At 40.3% G+C, this 24,401-nt stretch overlaps 1 protein-coding gene across 1 annotated transcript; it reads right to left on the bottom strand.

The window, feature by feature from the left end:
* Positions 1-631: 631 nt before the first annotated feature.
* On the bottom strand, positions 632-23,957 carry pdxkb (pyridoxal (pyridoxine, vitamin B6) kinase b). The gene is made up of 11 exons (XM_040034056.1): positions 23,495-23,957; positions 14,898-14,952; positions 11,331-11,435; positions 10,767-10,850; positions 9,291-9,325; positions 8,786-8,871; positions 6,779-6,824; positions 6,545-6,656; positions 6,331-6,467; positions 5,298-5,364; positions 632-4,916 (listed from the first exon to the last, which is right to left on the bottom strand). Exons 1-11 carry the CDS (start codon positions 23,573-23,575, stop codon positions 4,801-4,803), a joined length of 924 nt encoding a protein of 307 aa, XP_039889990.1. The 5' UTR covers positions 23,576-23,957; the 3' UTR covers positions 632-4,800.
* Positions 23,958-24,401: the final 444 nt, after the last annotated feature.

A 24,401-nucleotide genomic window follows, 5' to 3' on the forward strand; every position in this document is an offset into this window, starting at 1 on the left:
GAACAAAAACCCCTCAAAACTCTAAAAACCTCAAAAGATTAGCAACACCTGCTGCCTACAAAATTCAACCCCTGTAGTTACCATGAACAAGCAGCCAGAGACCAAACCTGCGTCTTTTGTTTTTTTAACCAAGTCAAAATTCAACGGAGGAATCTGAAGCAGTTGGACTCACTGAAAGCAGCGTGAGCAGGACAGACAGCAACAACATGGACACTGAGGCACGTTGAGAACAGGGAACAGCAGCGTGACAAAGCAGTGACAGCAGAAACAGTGAAAGTACAGTTTAACCATCTAACGAACACGCACACGGCAAGGCTAAGGTTTAAAAACTAGCAATACTAGAAGAACTGGCACTGCAGGGGTTTGCACAGGTTTGGAGGATGTAAAGGAAGAAGAAGCAAAGTGAGGCATCAAGGGAACATTTAGGATTCAGTTCCCTCTCCGAGCAGTCCTCTAAATGTCCAGCTGGGGTTAAGGGAGTGATTGTCCTCTTGAACACACCTCTCCTCCCCCCCTCATCTTAACCAAAGCGTTCCTTTTCTTTTTTAACCTCCCCCTCCTCTTCATCCCACAACATTTGGCAGATTTTCTTTCCATGTATTTGCTCTTTCATTTTTACATGCGCAGACACACATACACACGAAACCCTGTTACCATAAACGACATTTACACACACATACACACACTCTCCCACGAGCAAAGACACAACAGGTGGATGCGTTTAGATCCAGTGTTACAGCGGTCGGGTTTGTTAGCAGAGCTGAAAGACGGTTGGCAAAATGCACAGACTCCTTAAGTCTGTTACTGATATGACAATCAGCGCTACAGTGACACAATATAACTGTACTGGTACAAAAGTGTTTTACAAATGAGATCGTTTTTCCCACCTATTTGTCCAAGAGGTGCATTCAGATTACCTCTGAGCACAAGTGTACATCACTGCAGTTCCCAAATGATAAATCAATTAGGGCCAGATTTATTAACAATCTGAGTTTTAATTAACTGCAAACGGTTAATTAACTGTTTGTATGTTTTATTTTGTACCTATTCCTTGTGGGGTTTTGACAAATCTCACAGGGAATGTTGCGTTTTTTGGAGGGGAAGACGTTACGATGCGTACGCAATTGGTGCAGGTGGAGATCTAGAAGTTGTGAACAAAACTGTTTTGTGCTGAGGTTCGCAGGCAGGTAAATCACTGACTGCTTTATAATGCAAACTGCAAAGCTCACAAAGTCTCTGCATTCATTCTCTCAGCAGTGCGCATACACACGGAGCTCCATGACATCATAAAGTGACTTTCATTCAGTTGTTTTTTTCTAACTTCTGTCTAGTTTTGGATCATTATTAATAAATCTGACCCACGCTGCAATTTCAAATTAGTCATTCACCAAGAAAAAAAAATACTGTTTTATAAATATTTACTGAATTTTATATTTTTTGGGTTTCATTTTTTTAGTTGGAATTAAAAGCGATTTAGAGTCAATTTTCTGCAATTTTGTAAACCAGACAATAATTCCGCCCCTTGCACCCCTATAAACAAGATAAACATACATTTACCTACATTTAAGACATCTCATGTTTCCTTCCCTCCCCTCCTCCTCTCTGTGAGTAGTATTGTGGTATTATGATGTTAGATTCCTAAGGCAGTATCACAGTACAGTCCATAGAGAAACAACAGCAGTACAGAAATACACTGACTTGCCCAGAACCTTACATCCAGCTCAGGTGGATCACTGACGGCTTCTGGCTGTTTTTTTTTTCTTTTTTTTTAAGCCTCTGAATATTTGGTTGCACTTTCCAAAATTGAGGAGAAAAAAAGATTCTGGAGGTAATTTAAAACTGAAATCTCCTTTCTTGTGGTGCCCTTGTAGCGCAGTGGGCTAAGGCACATCCCAAGTTCTTGCGACATCATTGGTTTGAAACCAGCTCATGACCACTGTCGCCATTTGCTCTCCTCTCACCCTTCCCATCACGTTCCACTGTGGAAAAGCTACAGGTTATAATACCACCACTGGTTTTGGTTTTGGTTATAAAATATTAATGTAATTCAAAAGATGATACTGTGATTTTGAAACCCTGACATTTGACTTTATATCCCATTATCGTCTTTTTGTGCAACTAAAAATTAGAGAGGCATTTTTGGGGCGCATTTATTGTTAATCACTTTTGGCTCTGGAAAATTGTTTATATTGTGACATTTGTAAGATGATGATTTAACTGAAACTGTTTGAACAGATTAAGCTGTACTAACGACTTAACTGTATTAGTTTAGTGCAAAACTAATCTTTCGTTTCAAGATTCAACTCACAGCATTTGGTTGAAATTCGACCTACTTTTACTGCACCCACAACAAACAGAACTATTTCTACATAACACACCTAATGACTACTTTTGAACGTAAAGGTAATAGGAACTCGTACGCACATGCACAGACTAATTCAGGTTTCTGGTACAGATTAAGACGTGACAGAGACCACAGTGGAGTGTGATGGGAATCAAAAGCTCATTTTTAAAAATAAAAGTTTACAGAGCTTGTAGATGTTATCGATACTACTCGAGGCTTCCAGTAAATTCAGTGACTCAACTTTCAGATATAGAGTTCTGGGCGAGAGCTGGGCCGGCAGCCGTCCGGCGTGACGTGGGTTGGTTCTGGCACTGAGGTGGCCAATTTCTGAGTGGTCTACAATCAGCTGGGGACAGCTCAGGCAGCTCGGGTTGCCCATTTTTTTCATGTTGTGCTAAGATGAAAAAGGTTCAACTATACACTATGATTTTTAGACAGTTACTATCAGGTGACAACAACTAGAGGCACTGAAGCGTCTGCGAGTGCCACAACCAACCCGGACGTCTCCTGTTTGAGTGATATTGTAGTGCGTGTAGTCTATAGTACAGTAGCATCAACACAATGGTCCAATAGACAGATCAGATAGAAGATATCATACAGATGGTCCAATACAGTTATAGTACAACATCTATACATTGTGCGTTTTTTTTTTTTGTTTGTTTTCTCATATTTTTCAAGAGATCTCAGGGGTTAAACTTGGTCACCATTACATCACTGCTGTAAGACGGGTAAGGGATTAAAAGAGTGGTGGGCAGAGCCATAGAAAAACAGTGTTTGATCTTTAGAGTCTTGCAACTTGGCGTCAGGTGTGGAGAACCACTTCTAGAGTGCAACACTGTCAGAAATAAACAGAATATGCCAGTTTAACAGGGTGGCAGTAATAGAGCAATAAAGTAGGCAAGTTTAATAATTTTGAGGTAGAGTTTTGGAGAACTTGTTCAGTGGTTCCACAAAGAGACTTTAGTTGGGCGGCCTGCCCGGTTATAATTTGCAACTCATTTTTCAATTTTTATCCGTGGACAACTGCCTCGCTCTTTGGATGAAAGGTAAGTCACTCCTAACCCTGACCCTCTAAGCCTTTCTTCCTCTATCAGCCGGCTTACTCGCCAGATCCAGGATCCGTGATGTGTTCCATGTAGGTTCATACGTTCCATTACTCAACTACATCCACCAAAAAGATCTCGTCCCACAGTCACGCGTACTCCAAGTCAGCTGTTGACAGTAATTCTTGTTCTGCTCTGAAAATCAGCTTCGACCCAGAGGTCTGCCGTATCCTTGGCAACACTGTTTTCTCACATCAAGAGGGACCTGGAGTTGACTCCATGCAGGAGTTTGTGGAGTTTACATGTCTTTACTTGTTGGGAAAGGTTTATGTAGCCATCTAGTCCCAGTAAACTCAGATACTCTCACATCATTTCCTAATTAAATAATTTTTAATAAATAATCAGAACCTGCAGCAGGTGGAGAACTGTTTCTACTGCTCCTACGCTGAGCTCACTGCAGAGCAGAACAAGGATGGCCTGTAGATGCAGCTGATTATTGCTATTTACCATGAAAATGTTTGCATTCTTTATTGTTTTTTTTATTTTTTAAGAAAGCATGGGTGCACCTATTTTCATGTGCACGTGCATACATTTGCACGTACACATGACCCTTACTAACACCACAAATACAGTCTAACTCTGTGCGAGAGCTGTTATTCAGCAGCTGGGTCACTGTGAATAGACTGACGTGCATCCAAATACACTGACATCACTATTCAGTGTGGCTACAGGGGCAAAAAAACCAGGCCAGACTGAAGAGAAACCACAGAAACTAAACCCGAGATCGTTATCAAGTTATTCATGAGAACTTTTTGAAAAGACTTATTAATAAGTCTTATGAAACTTAAAAAAGGTAAAATATTATTTTAAACCAGAGGTAAGACTATTAACTTATCCTAGCAGCACTCCAAGGACAAAACCTCTCCCATGTTTTCTATAACAGTTGTGAATTTTGCCCAGATCTCAGTTTACCAGCTCCAAATCAATTCCACTGTCGTGCAGGTGATTGAATACTGGATGATTTTTTTTTAAAGCCATCACTCTCATTAACCTTAACATATGACATTTTGTGCTTGTGGAAGTTCCCTATCTGAGTCATCCGGAGAGCCCTAAAAATTTCTAAAGAGCTGCTGCAAAGTCCTCTCGGATACCCTGACCAAACCTTCTGTCTATCCATGGCTCTGGTTCCAAAACAGGGTTAAGGGTTAAGTTAGGGATCAGGACACTGAGGACTTCAAAGGGTTAAAGGACTAAAGGGTTTACAATACTAAGGTGTTTAAGGAGTCTGGATGATGAGTTATTGAAGTTAGGCAATGACAGTCAAGGTTTACAGTAATGAGAGATTTACCGAGATACAGGAGCTGAGAGATTTATGGGTGGAGAGGTTAGTATGAGTCTTATGGGTGGGCAATGTTAGGATATGACTGTGGCCTCCGTAACTATGGCAGGATCTTCTATGTCAGCTTTACTTTGGACCATCCGCAGCTCCAGCTGGGGCGGACTGGGCCTCCGACCAGGACCTGCTAACTCTGAGGGCGAGAGGGGCAGGTAAGGGTCACACAAAATTCAATTAACCCGCAAAGTTTGATTGTGCAAAGTTTGGAATCTGAAGACAGGTGTCATGAACAAACTGCCATTCATGCAACGCATTTAAAAGCAGTTATGCAGGAGAAGCCAGTAACTGATAACAACAGGAGCAGAAATCCAGACTTTATCAATGAGCTGCTGTAGTGAGGACCCATGCAGGTAAGAAATATTACTGCTAGTTTTTATTTTTACCACCTAAAAATTTTTGAAACTCTAAAGTAAGACGCTGTTTAAACTGATTTCACATAATTGTTAGTGTTTTTGTTCATGAAATTCAAACAAGGAAAGCTTTAGGCGCTGATAACTAGTTCTGTTATTCTCACCATGAGCGTAGGATATGGTCCTCTGGATAACGTGATGCATCACTGAAAACGTTTTCTCACAGGCCGTCTGAGAGACAGAAAAGAAAAGAAAAACAGTAATTTATCTTTTTTCTTCCTGACTTCAAATATGTCACCTTATCTTTTATTTACTTAGCTGTATTTCCACCATATTAAGTGGAAATACCATACCATGTTTGGTGAGCAAAAATTGTACACGTGTCACCAGATTTGAGATAAATTCCTCTTAATGTTCTCCCTCAGACGCCTCAAGACATTACAGCAGACTGACGTCTGACCCTGGAGGATGAGGTCATAGTGCACCATAGTGAGTGCTGAAAAAGCATCAGGTAGAAGTCTCGTTCCTCCCCCTGATGCTCAGCCTTCAGACTTAGAAAGTTTGGACTCACCAACTGCTGAAAACTGTTTAGCTTTTACCACCAGTGAGTATCCACCACATGGATTAAGTTAGCATTCGCTCTCTGGGGTGAGATCAGAAAGGGCACAGTGTAAGTGAATGGGACTTCCAGGGAGTCATCTAAAACTAGCAGCAGTGCCTGACAGGAAAGCCAAATCTAAGGGGTTGAATTTTATGTTTTTTATGTGATTACCCCTCTCACACAGCATTATTGTTGCATGAGCTTATGTTATAGTCTTTTTTTAAACAATCTTTTTATTGTTTTTGTAACAGCATACAAAGATTTGTTTTCACAGTAATATGCAGCAGTAGTAAGACACCACCACCGGGCCCTCTGACCACCACCAGTAGGCAATGGGTGAAGTGTCTTGCCCAAGGACACAACAACCAAGACTGTCGGAGCCGGGGCTCGAACCGACAACCTTCCTATTACAAGGCGAACTGCCAACTCTTGAGCCACGATCGCCCCAAAAACCAGAATCGTTGCTCTTGATTTTAGTCAGAGGACTAATTCATCAAATCTCTGCAGGTCTTTTAATCTGTTCCTATTCCTCAAACTTTCAGTTACTTTGGACTGAGCTCCAAACAGTTTTTCTGTGTTTGTTTGTGAGTGTGTACCTTTAGGTCAGTGGGGTAGTGATGTGTCCACGCTAGCAACATAGCAGCAAACAAGTCTCCAGTTCCTACAAAGACAGCATCCACTTTGGGAACTTCTAATCGCACTCTCTGTGTTGTCCTGCTGCCATCTGGACGAACTGAACAGCACAACAGACACACAACAGGTTAAATTCCTGTATTAATGTCAAACTACATTCCTAATCCTGTCGCCTACCATGACGCTGGCTGCCCAATGACACCAGGAAGCGGTCTCCCAGTCTAGAGGGAAGATCAGAGGACGTAATAACCACTGTGTCTGGGCCCATCGCATGGAGGAGGTCCATTACCTACAATCAGAACATGAGATACAGAAGTATGAAGCTGGAAAAGGCAAAAAGACAAACTCTACTTTTACAGCAAGAACTAATGTTCATGTAGAGAAGAAAAACAGGATAAGTAGATATGTTACCTCTACAGCGTCTTTCTCTGTACTGATGTTTTTCCCCGTCAATAATCTAAAACACAAGCAAACAATCACAACAGCTGCAAAATAAATAACGTGTGAAAACATAGTTGCAACAAAGACCCCGAAGACACTAAATCACGACTCTTTCATGAACAGAAAAACCTGATTCAGTCTGATTCTGCAGGCATACAGACAAACCAGCAGGTGGAGTAACGTCACAATAAAGCTGTGACAGATGTGAGATTCTTAAACTGCTTAATATTACTGCAAAAAAGAGGCTGTAAGGGTTAAAAAACCTTCACATGTGACTGTGGAGATCATAAAAATGTCATTTAAAACCTAAGCAGCAGATGTTACACTTTTAAGAATTTATAACAAAGAATCTGATGGCTTCATCTGTTAGGTCCACTGAGTCCGTACAACTATAAAGGAGGTAAAAATAAGGCTTTAAATCTTACCACGTTAAATGACTTAGTGCAGAAAATTGTTTTCTTATAGAGACACTAATATACATTCAAAAAGGTTTTCAAATAGTTTCATGTTTATTAATGTGATGAGAAAACAAACAGAACGCGAATGACATAATGCAAACTATTAGGACTGGGCTTCAACCACCATCTTTACTTTTCCACGAGCAGGCCGACTGACAAGAGGTTCAATTTAGCAGTTTCCATCAAAATGCTTCAAGTTCCAAATTATTCGAATTGTGTATTTTAAAGACCATTATATATAGCGTCAAGCTAAAACTGTACCTAATGTTAGCTGTTAGGCTATTATGCTGCTTTACAGGATGCACTAATCACTCTGCCTGGGTCCATCTCGTGGTCCATGACCTACAGATAATGGACCACTAAAACAGTTTGAACAGACTACAAAAAAAAGATCAAAGCAACTGTCAGAATTTTTTTTCTTCTGTTGCTGAGCTGACAAATTATTTTCGACTTAATCAATCATTACTGTACTTGAATGGCGCTAACTGTATTCTGCGCTCTCCTGCTGGTATAACCTTTGAACTGGAGCGTGAATCAGACTTAATCTTGTTCCAAAAACAGCAAAGCTCTAATGATGCAATCTCACTGTGTGATCTCAGGGTAAAGAGGAGTGACAGAAGAAAGGATCCATCTTTATTTACACAACCACTATTTATAAAGAAATATTTAGAGAGGAAATAAGTAACTGATTAAAATAATGTATTTTCAAAGAACTCAAGTCATCTTGGATTTACAGTGCTTAAATTAAGAATACATAAAAGAGATTCTCATAAAGTGTGGAAGGAAAAATTAACAAGAAAGATAAGAGAGGATACAAGGGGAGCAAAGATGTATTTTTGGGACCACAAAATGGAAGTATTAGGTAACATAAGTGGCATTACATAAAGGCCGTTTGCACCAATATACTCAGAAAATCAGAACAGCTACAAAACCATTCAGAGAGAGTTTGTCTCAGACATGAGCAGAGGACCGTTGTAAGGACTCACAGAATGTGTGTGTGATTGCATCTGCTCACATGTAGCGGTCACTGTCAGGAAACCAGGCAATAAATAAATAAAATGAAATAAAAACACTCTTTATGAGACCTACTTGCTCACATTATTACATTACATTATTATTACTTTGCAGATTAAACTTAACTTGGGGATCAGGGTTCGGAATTAAGCTGTGATGATTAAACTTACCTGTAAGAGGATCGGGAATGCATTCATGTCAATGAATGTTCTTACTAGGGAACTAAAGTAATGCATTCACTTCCTGTTTAAAAGGAGTTCTTCCTTCCTGCTGTCACCAAGGGCTGCTCATTGGTGACCATATGATCAACATCTAGTTTTTACCTTGCAATATAAAGCACATTGAGACAATGACCATTGTGAACTGGCACCACATAAATAAAACTAAGCTCTGGCAATAATATAAGGCTTTGTTATGCAGTGATATTAGTCTACTAATCAGAAGGTGAATGAACAGATGGTCACAGAGTCGTCAAATTGTCAAGACTGAAAACACTTTTACTTACTCAGCCTCAAACTGGTTAGGAGTGATGATGTCAGCAACAGGAACCACCTTGTTCTTATAGACGGGATAAAGATTCTGAGGAACATACTGTGGAAACAGAGTCACACAAACACAGAGGACTTCATCTGTGGGCTGAGTTAATACAAAGCTTTTCTCTGATGTTTGTTTTCATGCTTTTACATGATCAACACAAACTGTCCGCATAATGTAATACATACACAATATAGACACACACACACAGTAGATATATATACACACAGAGTGAGTCACTGTGTATATGTAATACTGTCAGATCACAATAATCCCTCTGTCATGAGAAATTAGTCTTGTAACACACCCACAGAACACGAACACAAATATATATATTTGTATAAACACACACACACACACACACACACTAAATCCCACCCACACAAAACTGAAAGGCACAAAATTCCTTCTTAAAAACAACAGACATCAGCATGGACACACATACAACAGGGTACACGAATAATCAGTAATCTCACCATAGATCCATGATCTCCGAGGACGGGGTCACACACTGAAACGACAAAAAGATACTGAGAGTGAGAGCACACCAGCAATCAGCGCATTACATAAACACACTGCAGTGATGGGAGGCATGAAAGTGGATTTGGAGATGAGCGCATCCAAGCTGGGAATGAGACTGACAGAAAAACCTATTATCCATTTTTAAAGTATTAAAACAGAAGACCTGGAGACCCTGCTTTGGGCTATACTGTTTATTACATATCAGTTTAGGAAATGACCAATTTAATACTTTTTCTCATTATTGGAGCCTCTGCTGTGGTGAAGGCAAAAATGTAAGTTTAGTTCTGAGGGTGGAGTTGGACATCAGGTCTTGAAAGGTAACTATGCTATAACTCTGGAACCGATCTGATCAAACATCCATAAATCCATGCATCCATACATCCTCTTAACCACTTATCCAATCAGACTTTTATCCAATCCCCATTCTCCACACAAAAAAGTCACATTGAAATATTTCCATGTGTTTCTAACTGCAGTAAAAAATGTACAACCTGTTACTGGGAAGATGTTGATGAAATAATGAACTAATAAGGCAGAGATTAAACATCCAGTAATGTTCTGATATGACAAATAAATATGTGTAATACAGCCAGAAACATGCATACAATTACTCTCACTTCCATAAAACACCCATGCTGTCTTACAGTCACTGCTCTCCTATGTTATTAAAGTATGACAACATTCAAAAGCATCTCGCAGCAGCAGCAGCAGCATGTAACAGAGGATCTTCTATAAGTGCTTAGGTAAACACATTGTGCAAAACCCAATGTTTGCTTATTATTTTGAGCAGAGGCAGTAAGTCTCACTGTATATCTACTATTACAGTGTCCACAGGCAAAACTGCAACAGTCTTGATTTGAGTCAAACTGAGTGGTGTGACATGAGAAAAAAATCCTTCAGGCTACAGAGTCATCCCTGGAGTGAAGTGGATCTACTTTGAATAAGCTGGTTAAATAATAAATGCCTTTGCTGCCTCACCAAAAATGTGTTTAAACTCTGATAACGAAGGCTTGGATGACTCCCTGTAATGTAAAAGCATTCAGCCCAGGAGCCAAACCTCTCATCTTGATAAATCTGAGACTGACCTGTGGAAGGACGCTGCGGTTGTTTTTGTCCCTCCCACTCTGTCCTCCACCACATCTACCACTCTAAAAGAAACCTGTTTTTCATTTGAATTATTTACTTAAGTTTAAGTTGAAATCCCCAGTAAAAAGACACTTTTCTTAAAATTAATTAAAAGTATGACCAAAACAATCTGATTGCAGTTTTTGCCATAACTGAGCAGCTCTACTAACTGCAAGAATTTCCTAAAGGTAACAAAGGTTACAGCTTTATTGCAGCCAAATGCTCAGTCACAGCAGTGGATCTTTTGTTGCATTTAATGTGATTCTTGTGCCCTTCTCACTCTGTGAAACCATGTGTTTGCTTACCGTACACCAGGTTGGGGTTGGCTCTCTTTAGCTCCTGAACAATGTCCACCACCATCTCCAAGAAGGACGTGTCTCTGGTGTACCCTGCAGACATCACACACACACACACACACACAAGGAAGAGACAGAGCAGAGAAATTATTATAGGCCGTGTATGAAAAGATTCATAACTAACTATACTTTTTGATTTCTGTTAAAAACTGTTTAAACTTAAACTGCTCTGTATCTCAATAATGGCACCCAGTTGAACTTAAACTTACTTAAATCCAAACAGATTCTCAGATTTAACTTAAAAAGTTTTTACAGAAGAAAATTGTGACTTATTATCTCTTTTTTATTCCCGTGGTCAAAATTGATCTACTGCTTTGATAAATGTAGATAACATGTGTTATCTACATTTGGCACACAAGTACATGATGCTAAAAAAAAAGTAAGAAGACTGCAAGGAACTTATTTAAATTTAACCTCAGGGGGATCTAAAACTCAACTCTGATTAAACTAAATTAAACTGTCCAGATATCTGCATTTTGAGCAGCGGTACAAGTGAAAAAGTAGGACACCCACCTGTTAAAACATAGTCATAGTGGTGCACGTTGTTCAGTTTGATCCCCTCATAAAGAACGTGAAGCTCATCTGCTGTCAAGACCTGACCTTTCCAGTGAGAATATCCTTCAGAAAGCACAGGAGAGATGTTACTGTGTTTGCTGTGAAGAGACCAGTGGGTAAAACACACTTCTCCTGCAGGGAAATGTGAGCTTTTCAACCAATTCACAACAAGTAAATCAAAGAAAGTTTAAATGAGAATCAAACATGACGTGATGTGATTAGAAAACTGTACAATGATACTTTAATTAGTCGAGCCTCTCTCTGTGTGAGTTTGCTCCAGTCCCTCTTTCAGTTTACTTCCTGTTTTATTCTGAAGGTCAGACCCTCGTGTGGTTTTCTTTCCTCCTTTATTATTTGTATTTTTTAATGTTTGCTTAGGCTGTTCCCTATTATTCCTCCCTTCCTGTCTGTGTCTATGCCCTCAGTCTTTTTCAGGGTTCACACACAGGATAACTTTTCTACCCACATTTCATAATATCTAATGTTTCATTATATCACATCTTATTCACTGACATATCAAGATTTTACATTTAATATCTCATTTCAATTAAACCTTGCAAACATCATCCAAAGGATAAGACAAACACCCTGATCATAAATTCCTGAGAAGGTCTTTGTGCCCCAGACATGTCTTTACCCCACAACCCAAAATTTGAATCTGATTGCATGAAGAACGCACACACATACATGCACGCACACACAGAGACACACACACAAACACACAGCAGACCTGATACCTGCAGACACAGTATCTGGTTAGACAGGGACAGAGTGGAGGCTAGCAGCAGGACAAAGACGTACATGCTCCACTACACACACACACACACGCACACACACACAGTGTTTGTGTGTTGCCTCAGCATGTGCTGAATACTGTATAGAGGTGTGCATGTATGTGAAGTGGCCACAAGCATATAAGCCAGTGTGGAGGGTGTCTGTCTGCATATGACAGGTTTGCTGCAAGCTGGTGACGTCGTAGCTCCAGGTGAGTCACAGCCAGGTCACGTGGTTGTGGTGGGGGTTCTGGTTGCTAAGCAACAAGCCAGGAGAAAGCCAAAGGGGGCTAAGAAAAGAGATGAGCAGTCAGAGTGGTGTGTGCGTGAGAGGGAGGGCAAAATGAAGGCAGGCCTTCAGATAAGAGCTGCTTCTGACGTCATCGCACGCTGCTGTCGCAATTTCCCAACGCCCGCTGCTGTTTACTGCTGCGTCGCATGGCCGCTCCCAGCGTCTCTCTCTCTCTCCATCATCTCTCTCTTTGATTCATTTTCTCTCCTCTCTCCAGTTTTTTTCCTCTCTGTTCACCTTCTCTGCCCCTCTCCCCAGCCGCTCTTCTCTCCCTTTTCAGATGAAAACGTCTTCTTCAATATGTCACACCAAATTACACACTCTCCTCTGAGAAATTGCAAATGTAAGATCTGATTAAAGTCTGAGGCATTTCTGCGTTAAGGTCACTCAAACAGAATCCCACAATTGATGTGAGGACTTTTTCTTCTCTTCTCCACAACACACCGTCCTCAGCTGTATCACTGTCTACTCTGCAAGTGGATTGATAATAACAGTGAGCTTACAACCTGTGATTAGATTACTCACTCCTGGCTTTAACTCGTCCCCAAGGGTTTAAATTGAACTCCAGTAATTCTCTAAGACAAGAAATGCAAGAAAAAACTAATTTCAGAAGGACTGCGAGGAAAATTCTGGAGTTGGCTCAACTTTTCCTGCAAAACTATCCAATGTCATCCGGAAAGTGATAATGAAAAAGGTGACACTGATTCAGTAATTCACGGTAAAGGAGCTCCAGCCTGTACTGAGTGCATAAGAGAACATACTATTCAGAAGTTGGACATTTCTCTTTTGTAAATTATTTTTTGTATGTCCTATGAAATATTCTAAAGAGAAACCGGATTTCTGATTTTCGTGAGCTATAAGTGATAGTTATCTAAATTAAACCCAAAAAAGGCTTCAAATTTTTCACTGTGAGATTTCACTATATATGCACCAATAGGACCCAAAAGCAGGACACAGAAAAAGGTAAAGAAACAGAAGATAGACATTAAATAGCTATTTACAAAGATCAATCTCAGCGGGTTTGGGGTTTTCTTGAACCAGCTAACACAAAGAAAGCCTAGTTAAGTTGAATCTAACCTCTCAGGTACATAAACTTTCTTTAAAGCTCACATATCTGTCATGAAACGTGACCTAGGCAGTAGTTGAAAATACTGAAAAAGGCTGCAACAGGCAAATATAAATACCACCATCTGCTGCTGCTACATTTAAGCTCCAGGCTCGCCCACAAGACACTTATCCTACAAAAACTCCTACAATTATGTTTAGCCTCAGTCTGCAACATCACCACAGGTCACTTTCACTGTTTTTAAGCTCACTATTATCTGTGTCGATAACAACTCCGTACAAAACAATCTGAGGCTGACTTCAAAGCAGTTCACTCGTCAATCAGACTTTCAGCTTACAGCTAAGTCAGCAGTAACCGTATGGAATCGGATCACTTGCATTAAACCATAACACGAGGGGGTCGCACTGTCTTTTAGGTCACATGAAATCAGATATGCAGATAAATTAGTTTACCACCCACAAACAAAATCAAACCTTTGTTATGATCTACTATTTCTTGACTCCACTATGAAGCAACAAGCAACAGCTGGACAAATATGTTTGTTTTCACAGCTGATTCATTCTTCAGGTTCAGTTAGCTTGGATTCCATGAAGTGGGGCCACACATCAGTGCGACAAAGGAGACACGGTGCAGATTATTCACTCACGTCTGGCAATCAGATCCAAATATTATGGCTAAATGTGACAGAGAGATGATGCAGACAGCCCAGAGGCGATGTCTGCATCATCTCTGTAACAAGATGCATCATCACTGCAATCATACAAGTTCCTTCAAATCAAATTAGTTCTGTCACAAGTACGCCTTTGCAGAAATTTTACACATCTCTTTCAATTATACTGATTAGATTTTAAACTTTGACAGTCATCAATAAACTTTCATAATTATTTAACCCCTTAACATACAGCTAATAAGCTTAAGGATGTAAAAAAACAAAACAGTTTTACTGGAGAGCCAATTAAGCAACTTCAGATTTTCACGGCTCATATTAAAAAAATCTCATAAAAGTATAAAAATGAATTTTTCATGAAATGGGATCTTTAGATGATTCTTCTTAAAGAGAATAGAGATGGCACCAGATCAGCAGCATCATGTCCAATAAGAGAGAGACAGAGATGGAGCTTGTATAAAATGTGAATGGCGTTCATCTCCCTGCAGCTATATCTGTGTTTCCAAGCTGTTCTGGTGTCTGAGCATGCAGCCGCTGACCTCCACAGAAACTCATTTATCTGTCGAGTCGTCAGCCTCGGCACGGTCGCTGCCTCGAAGGGAACCATGTCTGTTAACACTCGCCAACACCTCATCACGACACCGAGGGAACCGACTGACTCACACACACCCACACAAAGCAGGCACGCACGAACTGAGAGATACACAGGCTAAGTCAGTGGCCTGACCTGTATGGTTGGAGAACTGGACGGAGTTGATTGAGTCCACCTCAAACCCTAAAAGCTGAAAACAGAAGACACAGAAAGAAAACAGTTGTCAGAAGATATCAGGAGAACACACTTTTACAGCTCGGCTGTGTTTTAAAGACTTCATTCTGTAGTCTCAGGCTGCTGGTGTGTCTCAGGTACCACAAGGAGTTCACTGGTGATGATGTGTGAGGCACCAGGTTATGACATTAGCGAGATATACTTATTCCTAACAAAGCTTTCATCTTTTCAAAGACCGAGAGCATTATGTCTTAACTGGAACGTTGCTGGAATATTGATGCTTTCATTGTGGAGGAGTTGGACCCTCGGGCAGCACAGTGATGCCCAGTGGTTAGCTTTGTTGCCTAACAGCAAGAAGGTCCTGATCTAGCTGGGGCCTTACTGTGCAGAGTTTGCATGTATTCTGGCTTCTCTCACGGTCCAAAGATATGCCGTTAGGGGGGGTTAGGTTAATTGGTGATTCTAAATTGGTCATAGGTCTGAATGTGAGTGTGAATGGCTGTTTGTCAGTCTGTGTTAGCCCTGCGACAGACTGGCAGTGTACTAGAACAATTATTAAAAAGATTTAGAAATATGGTCATTACATCGCCATGATTCCATCACCATGTTTGGTTTGCATATTAAAATATTTAATCTGAGTTTTCTCCACAAGTAAGGGTTTATTGGTTGCGGCAAAGCAGTAATTGCCCACCTTTGAGCAGTGGGAGAAATTATCTGTGATGACTTAACCAAGTTAATTTTCTTCATGAAAGCAGAACAAGAACAGAAGGGCAGACACATTGGTTTCTGGGTGAACAGTTTGATTGAGTTTAATGTATAATGTGTTACTTCTCCATTGTGTCAAGTCAACCTCAAAGAGAGGATAGTCATTTGTCATTTTTAATGCAAAGGCTCACTAAAGAACAGTCCTTCTCAGGTTGACTTTGGCGGTTCAGTTGTAGCTAACTAGATAGCCTCAGTGCCTTTGTTTTGTGTTTGTGATATAAAATCAACATAGTAAAGCTGCAAAATAATGAGCTGAAAATACTTTAATACTGTAAAGTTGAACATGAAAAAGTCAAACTGCAATGGAGGGAAAAAGAAACACTCTGTTAGACTTCATTTAACCTTGATGGACATACAGGCATCGTCTAAATGTAACTTCTGCTGAAGTCTGCACACAGATCTGCAAGAAACAGCTCGTGGTGTCCTCACTCTCTCTGTGTTTCTTAACAGATTTGTTTTTATAAATTACCCCAGAGAGAGAGAGAGAGACACCCACACATGGCTCATCCACGTGCTGAGTTAATTGTTATCTGAATGTCTTTATTTTAATTGAGCTAAAGCTGGCAGAGTGAATGAGGTCTTTGTTCTTTTCAACTGACTGTGACTTTGAGATACAAGAATCCTCTTTCAGAGAAGAGCCCCTCCACCCACCCAGGAACACAGTGTAGATATTAACTTTGACCTTGTACGGGTTTCTGAAAGGTGGGACACTGTATTTATTTCAGCAGCGTGAAGCATTCAGAAAACACGATTAACATGCAGAACAATTCACTGCAGTCACATTACACTCCTGTGCACACAGAACTGAATGAATTATGACTTTTTTTCATATATTAATATTTGCATTATCCTTCAAGGAGAGTCTTCTGTTGTCCTAACTTACAGGACTGTCAGTGATCACGTTACACTTTAAACCTCAAGTGATCGTTGCCTTGCCAAAATATTTAATACAAATTTCCTAAATAAAGCGAGGTAAATGGCTAAATGTGGCAATGAAAATTGCTCCCTGTGTAGCTACAGAGCAGATTTCCAAAAGGGATCAAGCCCACTGTTGTCTGGACATCCTGGTGTCCCTCTCTGTCTCTCTACCTGGAGCCAGTAGTTGCCTTTACAGACGAAAACACCTGCTAGTCTGGGACTAACTTCCTACTGGATGTCCCTGACTCCCCTACCCCAAACACTCTATTTCCCCCTCTTAAAAAACAGTTTTTAATGTTAAAATAATCCAAATTGTAATTACTGACCAAAGCAAATTCGACTGCAGTTTCTCTATAATCAAACAACTGCTGCTGTTTGACTTGTTATTGTATATTTTTAATCTAAATATCATACTAGTATTTTGGTTTACGGCAAAGTACATGCTGTCCAAGAAGTCTGTGCTTCAGTTCTGATAAACACTCATTCATTTTATGTAACTTTCACAATAAGTTGTTTGCTATTTTGTGAAATACATTATAAGAAAATTAATAAACAATTGCCCCATAACTTTAACGTTTCAATATCAATGTAAAATAATATGCAGAACATTTGCAGCATTTTGGACTGCATGTACCTAAAAAAACATGGCAGCTTTGAGCATAACGCTACTTTCAATCCTATTCAAGATATAAGACTGTTGTTACTCATAGTAGTAGTGGGTGTGATCAATAAATGCATGGTGAGGTTGGATTTTACCATTTAGGAATTCTTTCAGCTTCAGTTTTCAAATTTCAGTCAATTCAGAAGTGATTTTGAGCTTCCAGCCTATCACCTCCCGTCTGTTTGGAAACATCTGTTTCTTTGCTGTGACTACACAAACTGTCACTGATATTTATCGCAGCGTGTTCTTTTGCCTCAGCGTGGATCCAAATTTGCCGTTGATGCAAAACCGTGTATTTACAGCGGATGTACATGGGTGGGTCTAAGAATATGTTATTTAGGTCACATCTTCCCGTGCTCTATTCATGGGCCTCAAGTCACTGACAGACTGTTTGCACCGCTGCTGACGGGAAAGCTTTCACTCAAGGCGAGGATCTTAACAGATTAAAAAAAATTAAACATTTTGCCTTCTTGGAGAAAAGGTTTTTGGTAAATTCCCCCTGCGAGGAAGCCCCTTTCACAGCTGACGAAAGACGAGTTCAATTAACGAGTTGCACTTCTGGCTCATCACATCTGAGGCAACACAACAGCTAATTTTACTGCATCGTGACTTCGCTGGCACCATCCTTCTGCAATGACTGTTCAGTTCAGTTTGATTTATATAACAGAGGGAGAAATAAAAGTCAGCTTTTCTCCCCTATTTGGAAATGCCCATACCTGTGGGTGCATGTCACTAAAGTCTGATATAACTTAAAAGTTTTATAATAAGGATCACTTATTCCACTTTAACTGCTACACTCTTCTCTTGTGCAGTTACTCTGTACATTATTTTTGAAAGAACTATTCCTTTCCACTTCTGGCACTTAAAAGAAATCAAGATATAAAATTTATATGTACTCATTATTTTTTAATGTTAAAAAAAATCGCTATTTGATATTATGGAGGGTGCCAGTGCCCTTGAATGCTGTTTCTATGTGAAAGCTGAAGCTTTAACTTTAAGGCAGCCTGTCTCCATCTTTTCTGACGTCATTAGGAGGAATCCTGTGGCAGCCAATCAGAGCCCTGCTTTCTCATGTTGCCGTCTCCCGGCTGCTGACATGCCACAGATTCTCCGTCGTGACAGAAGAGAGAGGGATGCCCGGCACGCTCGCTGACATCATCCTCATCACCATCATCATCTTCTTCTCTCTGATCTGTGACACCAGCTGAATCATGGTTGTTACTGTGCATGGTGAGACTTTCTCCTTCATTGACCTGTGGGTTTTCCATTGAAGTCTAAATTTAACACACTGCCCTTTTTTTAATTAATTAATTTTTGCTTATGTCCACAAGCATCAGCGGTGGTTCATTCACACAGTCTGTCTGCCGCAATCACCATCCAGACACACTCATTATACACACTGGCACCATGAGCAGCTCCTAGAAAATGTATGTTCTTGCAGACTCTTGATATTCTAACACAAATGCTGGCTCTCTTAGCGAGGCTTATCAGTGTATTCATAATGGACACCATGTTCAAGCATGAGCGTGTTAATTATTGCACCAGGACACTCTGCATTGCAGAACAATATCAATTTTGTAATTGTTTCATCAGATCTGGGACCATATGTCTCAGACACTCGGGTGAAGAGAGATGCTAAGCGGTTAACTGATCACCACCTGGTGAGTTGGATCAGGTGGCAGAGGAGGATAGTGGACAGCCCTGGTGCACCCAAACCTAAACCTATTGTGCAGGTGCACTGAGAGAATCCAGCAGAGGTAGAGGCGCTGGTCCACAAAATCTTCAATTCCCACCTTCAGCAGAACTTCAAAAGGCATTACAATGAATATCAGAGACATTGAGACTGCATAGACCATATTTTGTACCTCTCCTGCCGAGGCAACTGCACAGAACTGCAGCCATAAAGTAGTGGATGCCTGTTATTGAGATAGTCCCTAAACCAGATGGTGAAAGGATCCATCATGCTCAAGAACGAGTTGTACTGGGCTTGGTTACCCTGAGGTATATCAGAGGTAGCTGACAGATACCAGCAAGCCAAGAGTGTGGCTCTGACAGCAGCTGAAGCAAAAACATGCATGTGGGAGGATCTTTGTGTGGCCATGAAAGAGTTTAAGTTGGTTTCAGGCAATTCAAAAGGGGAAAGTAATGCTCCAATCACAAAAACAGACAGGTGAGGTGGTTCAGGTATCTGACTAGGATGCCTCCTGGGCTGAGGTGTTCCAAGCATGCCCTGTCAGGAAGCACCAGGGTAGACTCCGGGCACAGCGAGCATATCTTTCAGCTGGTCAAGGAATGCCTTGGTATTCCCCCCAAATGAGCTGATGGAGGTGGCTAAAGAGAGGGATCTGAGCATCTCAGCTAAGGCTGCATTACCGTTGTATTATGAAATAATATTAAGGAGAAACTGAAGAAAAAAAAACAACCTACAACCCAGCAAATTTGTTACCTATTCAGATATTTATCATGAATCCAAGACATCAGTCTTGAAAACTTAGGGACAAGTGTCAGTGATCCTATTCACCTAAGCTATAAGCAGCCATAATGACAATTTTTTACAGTACACTTTACATTGCACTAGTTAAGACTGCTTTAGTATTAGCCTTGTATAAACAGGCTTAACCAGGCGTAGTAGTTGAACATTAGTGTCTCTACTGGACTCTGGTGACATGCATCAAAGCCTACAAGTCATTGGATAACCGCAAAATTCACCCTGGGGTACTGCAAGCTAAAAATAAACCTGAACCTTCTTACAACAAGCTCCAGTCTTTCAGGGTGATGTACTGTACTGTTGGCCGATAAAGCCTCACTACCACTACTGACTGCATCACTACTGGCACACTAAAATTATAACCATCCTCAGTGTAATCAAGATAATCACAGGCTCAAAGCAATCCGTCTGCATCATCCTATGTCCTGGTTTAAATGTGCTATACAGTAAATAAAGGTGATATACTGTAAACATCAGAGATCCTAAAGGAAAAGATTTTCACTGTCAGTTGATGGCAAGAACACTAGGTCTCTAGGTCTCACATATCAAATTAACTATAAAGGGCCAACTTTAGACTCTAGATTCAAACGGTGCATTATGTGAAACAAAAGAAGAAAATGTCTTAGGAAAAAAGAAAAAATGGCAGATGTACAAAAAGGCAAATTTAAGATAAAAAAATGCCAAGTTCACAAGAAGCAGGGAAGCTGACAAGAAAATTGTACAATGGCATTTCTTAACTTCTGAAGAAGTAAAGTTGGAAAGAAATTAACATACTTGAAATCCTAGTTAGATAAATAACTCTAACAAAATGCTACGAGGACACCAAACCAACCAACATCTTTCCAATGTTGTGATGAGGCAGCCACATTATAATGCGTAATGAAATGATTTTCATTTTATGAATCTGGAAAAAAAAAAAGTCAGACCTGAGCAATTCAGAACCAGCTGAACATTTGTTATGATCAGCTAACAAATGTTATATATCATATGATATCCAAAGACCATTACAAAAAAAATTACCTTCACAGTACGAAGACTTTCTGAGTTACAGGCTATTAATCTGCCTAGTTTTTTTTTTTCTTCAAAACATCTTAAGTACAAGATACTGCTGCATTAAACTTTCATTTTACATTTATTAAACAGCATGTGGTTTGTTATCAGACAAAACTCTGTCACAGCAAAGTTGTTCCCACTGTTAAATAAGTTGCTCTACAGCCTTTATCATTAGTGCAACACTTTGTGATTAAGACAACTTCCAGCTTCCTTTTACCTCCCTATTGGGCTTGAGTACTGTTAATACTTAACACTATTCAATGATGGTGATAGGACTACTGGTGGGATGTAACGTAGTACTTATGCTCAATTCTTTTGTGTGGTACGTTAATAAACTACTTAGCAATTACTATCATAGTTAGCCCTAAAAATCATGGAATCACAGAATCATGGTGTCTAACCAGGTATGGCCATCAAGTACAAAATTATCTTACAATTTTTAGCAAATCTGTGATAACAGTATTTCTGCTAATATAAAAACTCTCTGACTTTTAAGTAAAAGTATAACACAACTGTTTAATTTAATAAAAAAGTACCTCACCCTCATAAGTCTTCAGCAGCTACACCGTAATGTCACATAAAAACATTTCACCAAAACAATTAAATGCAGTTCCCACTCATGGTGTCGCTTACCACCAATACATTTATTAAACTACAAGGTTCCAGTCCAGTTGACCTTCATCAGGTAGATGATTGTAATTTAACAACCTAAATGTATCAGCAATAAGCATTTTTCTTTCACCTGTTACACACTCAGGTGAACAGAGATTTTGAATTAATAGCTTGTCCCTAATAAAACTAAAATGAAATATATATTCTACCCGGGATGATGTATCTTGGGTCAAGCTTTTCAACCAGCTTCCTAAAGCCCTACTTTGCCACACCATGTAACCACATCAGTAAATTACATCCATTTTGCTCTTCCTGACACTTGGAGTACAGCTCCAAGTGTCTTTCCAACTGTGTAATAACTGTTGTTATTATAACTATCCTTTTACTAAATTGCTCTCAGTTTCAGACATGTGTGCGCTTGTCTTGTGTTATATCAGGGTACCACTGATAAATAAAATTTTCAGTATTACTGTGAATGATGAGATGTGGTGCAGCTAATAGCTATGACTGCCTTCTTTCATTTGCCTTCTTCGTATTGATGAAACTCATTACCTCTACTTTGACCTATTGTAATTATTAATTATCAAGTTCTCCCTGAAAAGCCTTGATCTCAAATAGAGGCCATATTTCTCCAATATCAGCCTCTTTCCAGACTGCAGGCTTATTTGCAGTTCCTACAGTTTCCAAAAGTTGAATGGAAGGCAGAGCCTTGAGCGATCAGGACCCTCTCCTGTGGAAGCAGCTTCCAGTTTGGATTCAGGAGACAAACACTTTTGTTTGTTTCCAGTTCCTGAGCCAATTTCTGCGGGAGGTATTTTCCTGGTAAATGGGAGTTCTTTGTTCCCATTGTCACCAAGTTCTTGCACATCATTTGGGGTTTGTTCTGTGGTGTTGTTGGTCTTTCTACTTCTACTACTTCAAATTTTACAAATGATACTCTGCATCATTTATATTAAAGCTTTGGTTACCTATTATGTTCCAGAATTGTAACTAGAAATATAAAGGTATATTATGCAGTATTATTATAGAAAAGGTACCCAGCAGATGCACTAATGTATCGTATGCTATTCTGCACAAGGAGTCCTGTTACTTAAGTTTTATTTTGATCAAAAACTTCTATAGCATTACTTCAGTCAGATTAATACTTTGATTATGACTTTTAGCTATATCAATATATAAAGGGCTTGAAAATCATGCCCAATCATTTCTTTATTTTAATTCTGGTTCAATATTCACACTTGCTTTCCTTAAGGAAATCTAATGTCAGGGGGTGCAATCCAATTCACAAGGAAGACTTTAAAATTGTAGTAAAGCAGGGTATAGTTTAAGGGTTTTTTCACTGCGATATTTGTTTTGTAATGACAATAATAGGACATATTATAACTGCACTGGTTTTGTATGCAAATCCTCAGGCTGTTAATCACTGTTGGATGATTCATTCAAAAAGTACTGGTAGGCTACACGTTTTTATACGGCTTGAATACGCTTGCTCTACAGCCTCGTGTTTTCTCTCCACGGATTATGATGAAGAACACCTTGCTCCATTATCGGACACCCTCAATGACATGTGTCGCGCCGCAATTTCTCTAGCAGATAACGACTTTCCTCTTCATTTGGTGGCTAAATGTGCAAATAACGAAGACGCTAGTAGAAAAAAACACCTCTGCTGATTAACATTCCCATCTCTGATAAGGATGCACAGGTTTGGGGGGGTATTATGCACGACACCTGTCGTCGCGGCTGTCCCTCAATATCTGGGCTACTACACAGTTATTTTTAGATTCTCGTTGCACATCTAACATCGCCGTCGATTATGTCCGCTTTTCACTCTCACAGCTGGGAAATTACAACTAACCGGAGCCGTAAATAAACGCATCCAAGACTGTACTAACTTTCCACCATCTAATTAGCCATTTACACGTTCCTGTTTGGCGCTGATAAGAGTGCCGCAGTCGGATTTTGTTGGCAAAGGGCAGTGAAACACGTCAGACAGGGTCGTGTCCGATAACGAGCGTCTGGTCGCTCGTTGTCCGAAAACGGGTGCATGCAAATTGTATTTACCTGTAACGGGAAAGAGGCGCTCTTGTTGCCCACATATCCCCGGACTACATGGCTCTGTATGGACAGGACGCGGCATTCCATGGCGGCTCCCGGTCAGCCGAGGAAGAGATGCAGATAAATATTCTCCGTTATTCGACGAGAGTCACGTCTTCACATAACAACACCGGGAAAACACAGTTTGAACGCAACGACCGCACCGCCGGTAGGGAAAGAGGAAACGGTAGTTAGCCTGCTGGCTAGCGGCTGTGCGCGCGCGTACGTCTGTGTGAGCGCTGGTTGTAGCCGGAGCCCTTAACGAGTGATGGAGAGCGGTGACGTCGGGAGGTGGAGAGAGGGGTGTCGCGCGGATACGCCAATGATACACACGCGCGCGCACACACAAACAGCGGGAACCGTTTTATTTACGGTAAGCGCTGTGTGTACTTTGTGCAGTGTTGATATTAAAGTCCTTCATGTGTTGACCCAGGCAACCGAACGGTCGCGCGCAGCAAGGACAAAATTTACACACATACACGCACGCGCGCTCGCCGTAATTCTACACAGGCATTCTGTGTGACCGCCTAACGACTGACGTCAACACCACTAGCGCATCCCCGTCAGCACAGCTGGATTTGAATGAATGAGCTCTTGTTTTTTCTATTTAGTTCTATTTAATTCTATTCTGTATACAGCCGAATTATTGTAGATAACATTTTACATTAATCTATTATTCAGATGCAGTGTAAAATAAATGATTAACACGTAACTGGCCAAAGCAAGAGCAAAATTTAGGATTTGGATTTTTTTTAGGATGTAGTTTGGTGCTGTGTTCCTTTTTTGGCGTTTTATGACTCACACCATCTCTATGACAGAGTCGTGACTGAGGGATGGTGGGTGGGGGCTGGGGGTTTGAAGTGACAAGTGCTGC

Source organism: Simochromis diagramma, unplaced genomic scaffold (genome assembly GCF_900408965.1).
Source record: "Simochromis diagramma unplaced genomic scaffold, fSimDia1.1 OVJJ01000176.1, whole genome shotgun sequence".
Lineage (NCBI taxonomy): Eukaryota > Metazoa > Chordata > Actinopteri > Cichliformes > Cichlidae > Simochromis > Simochromis diagramma.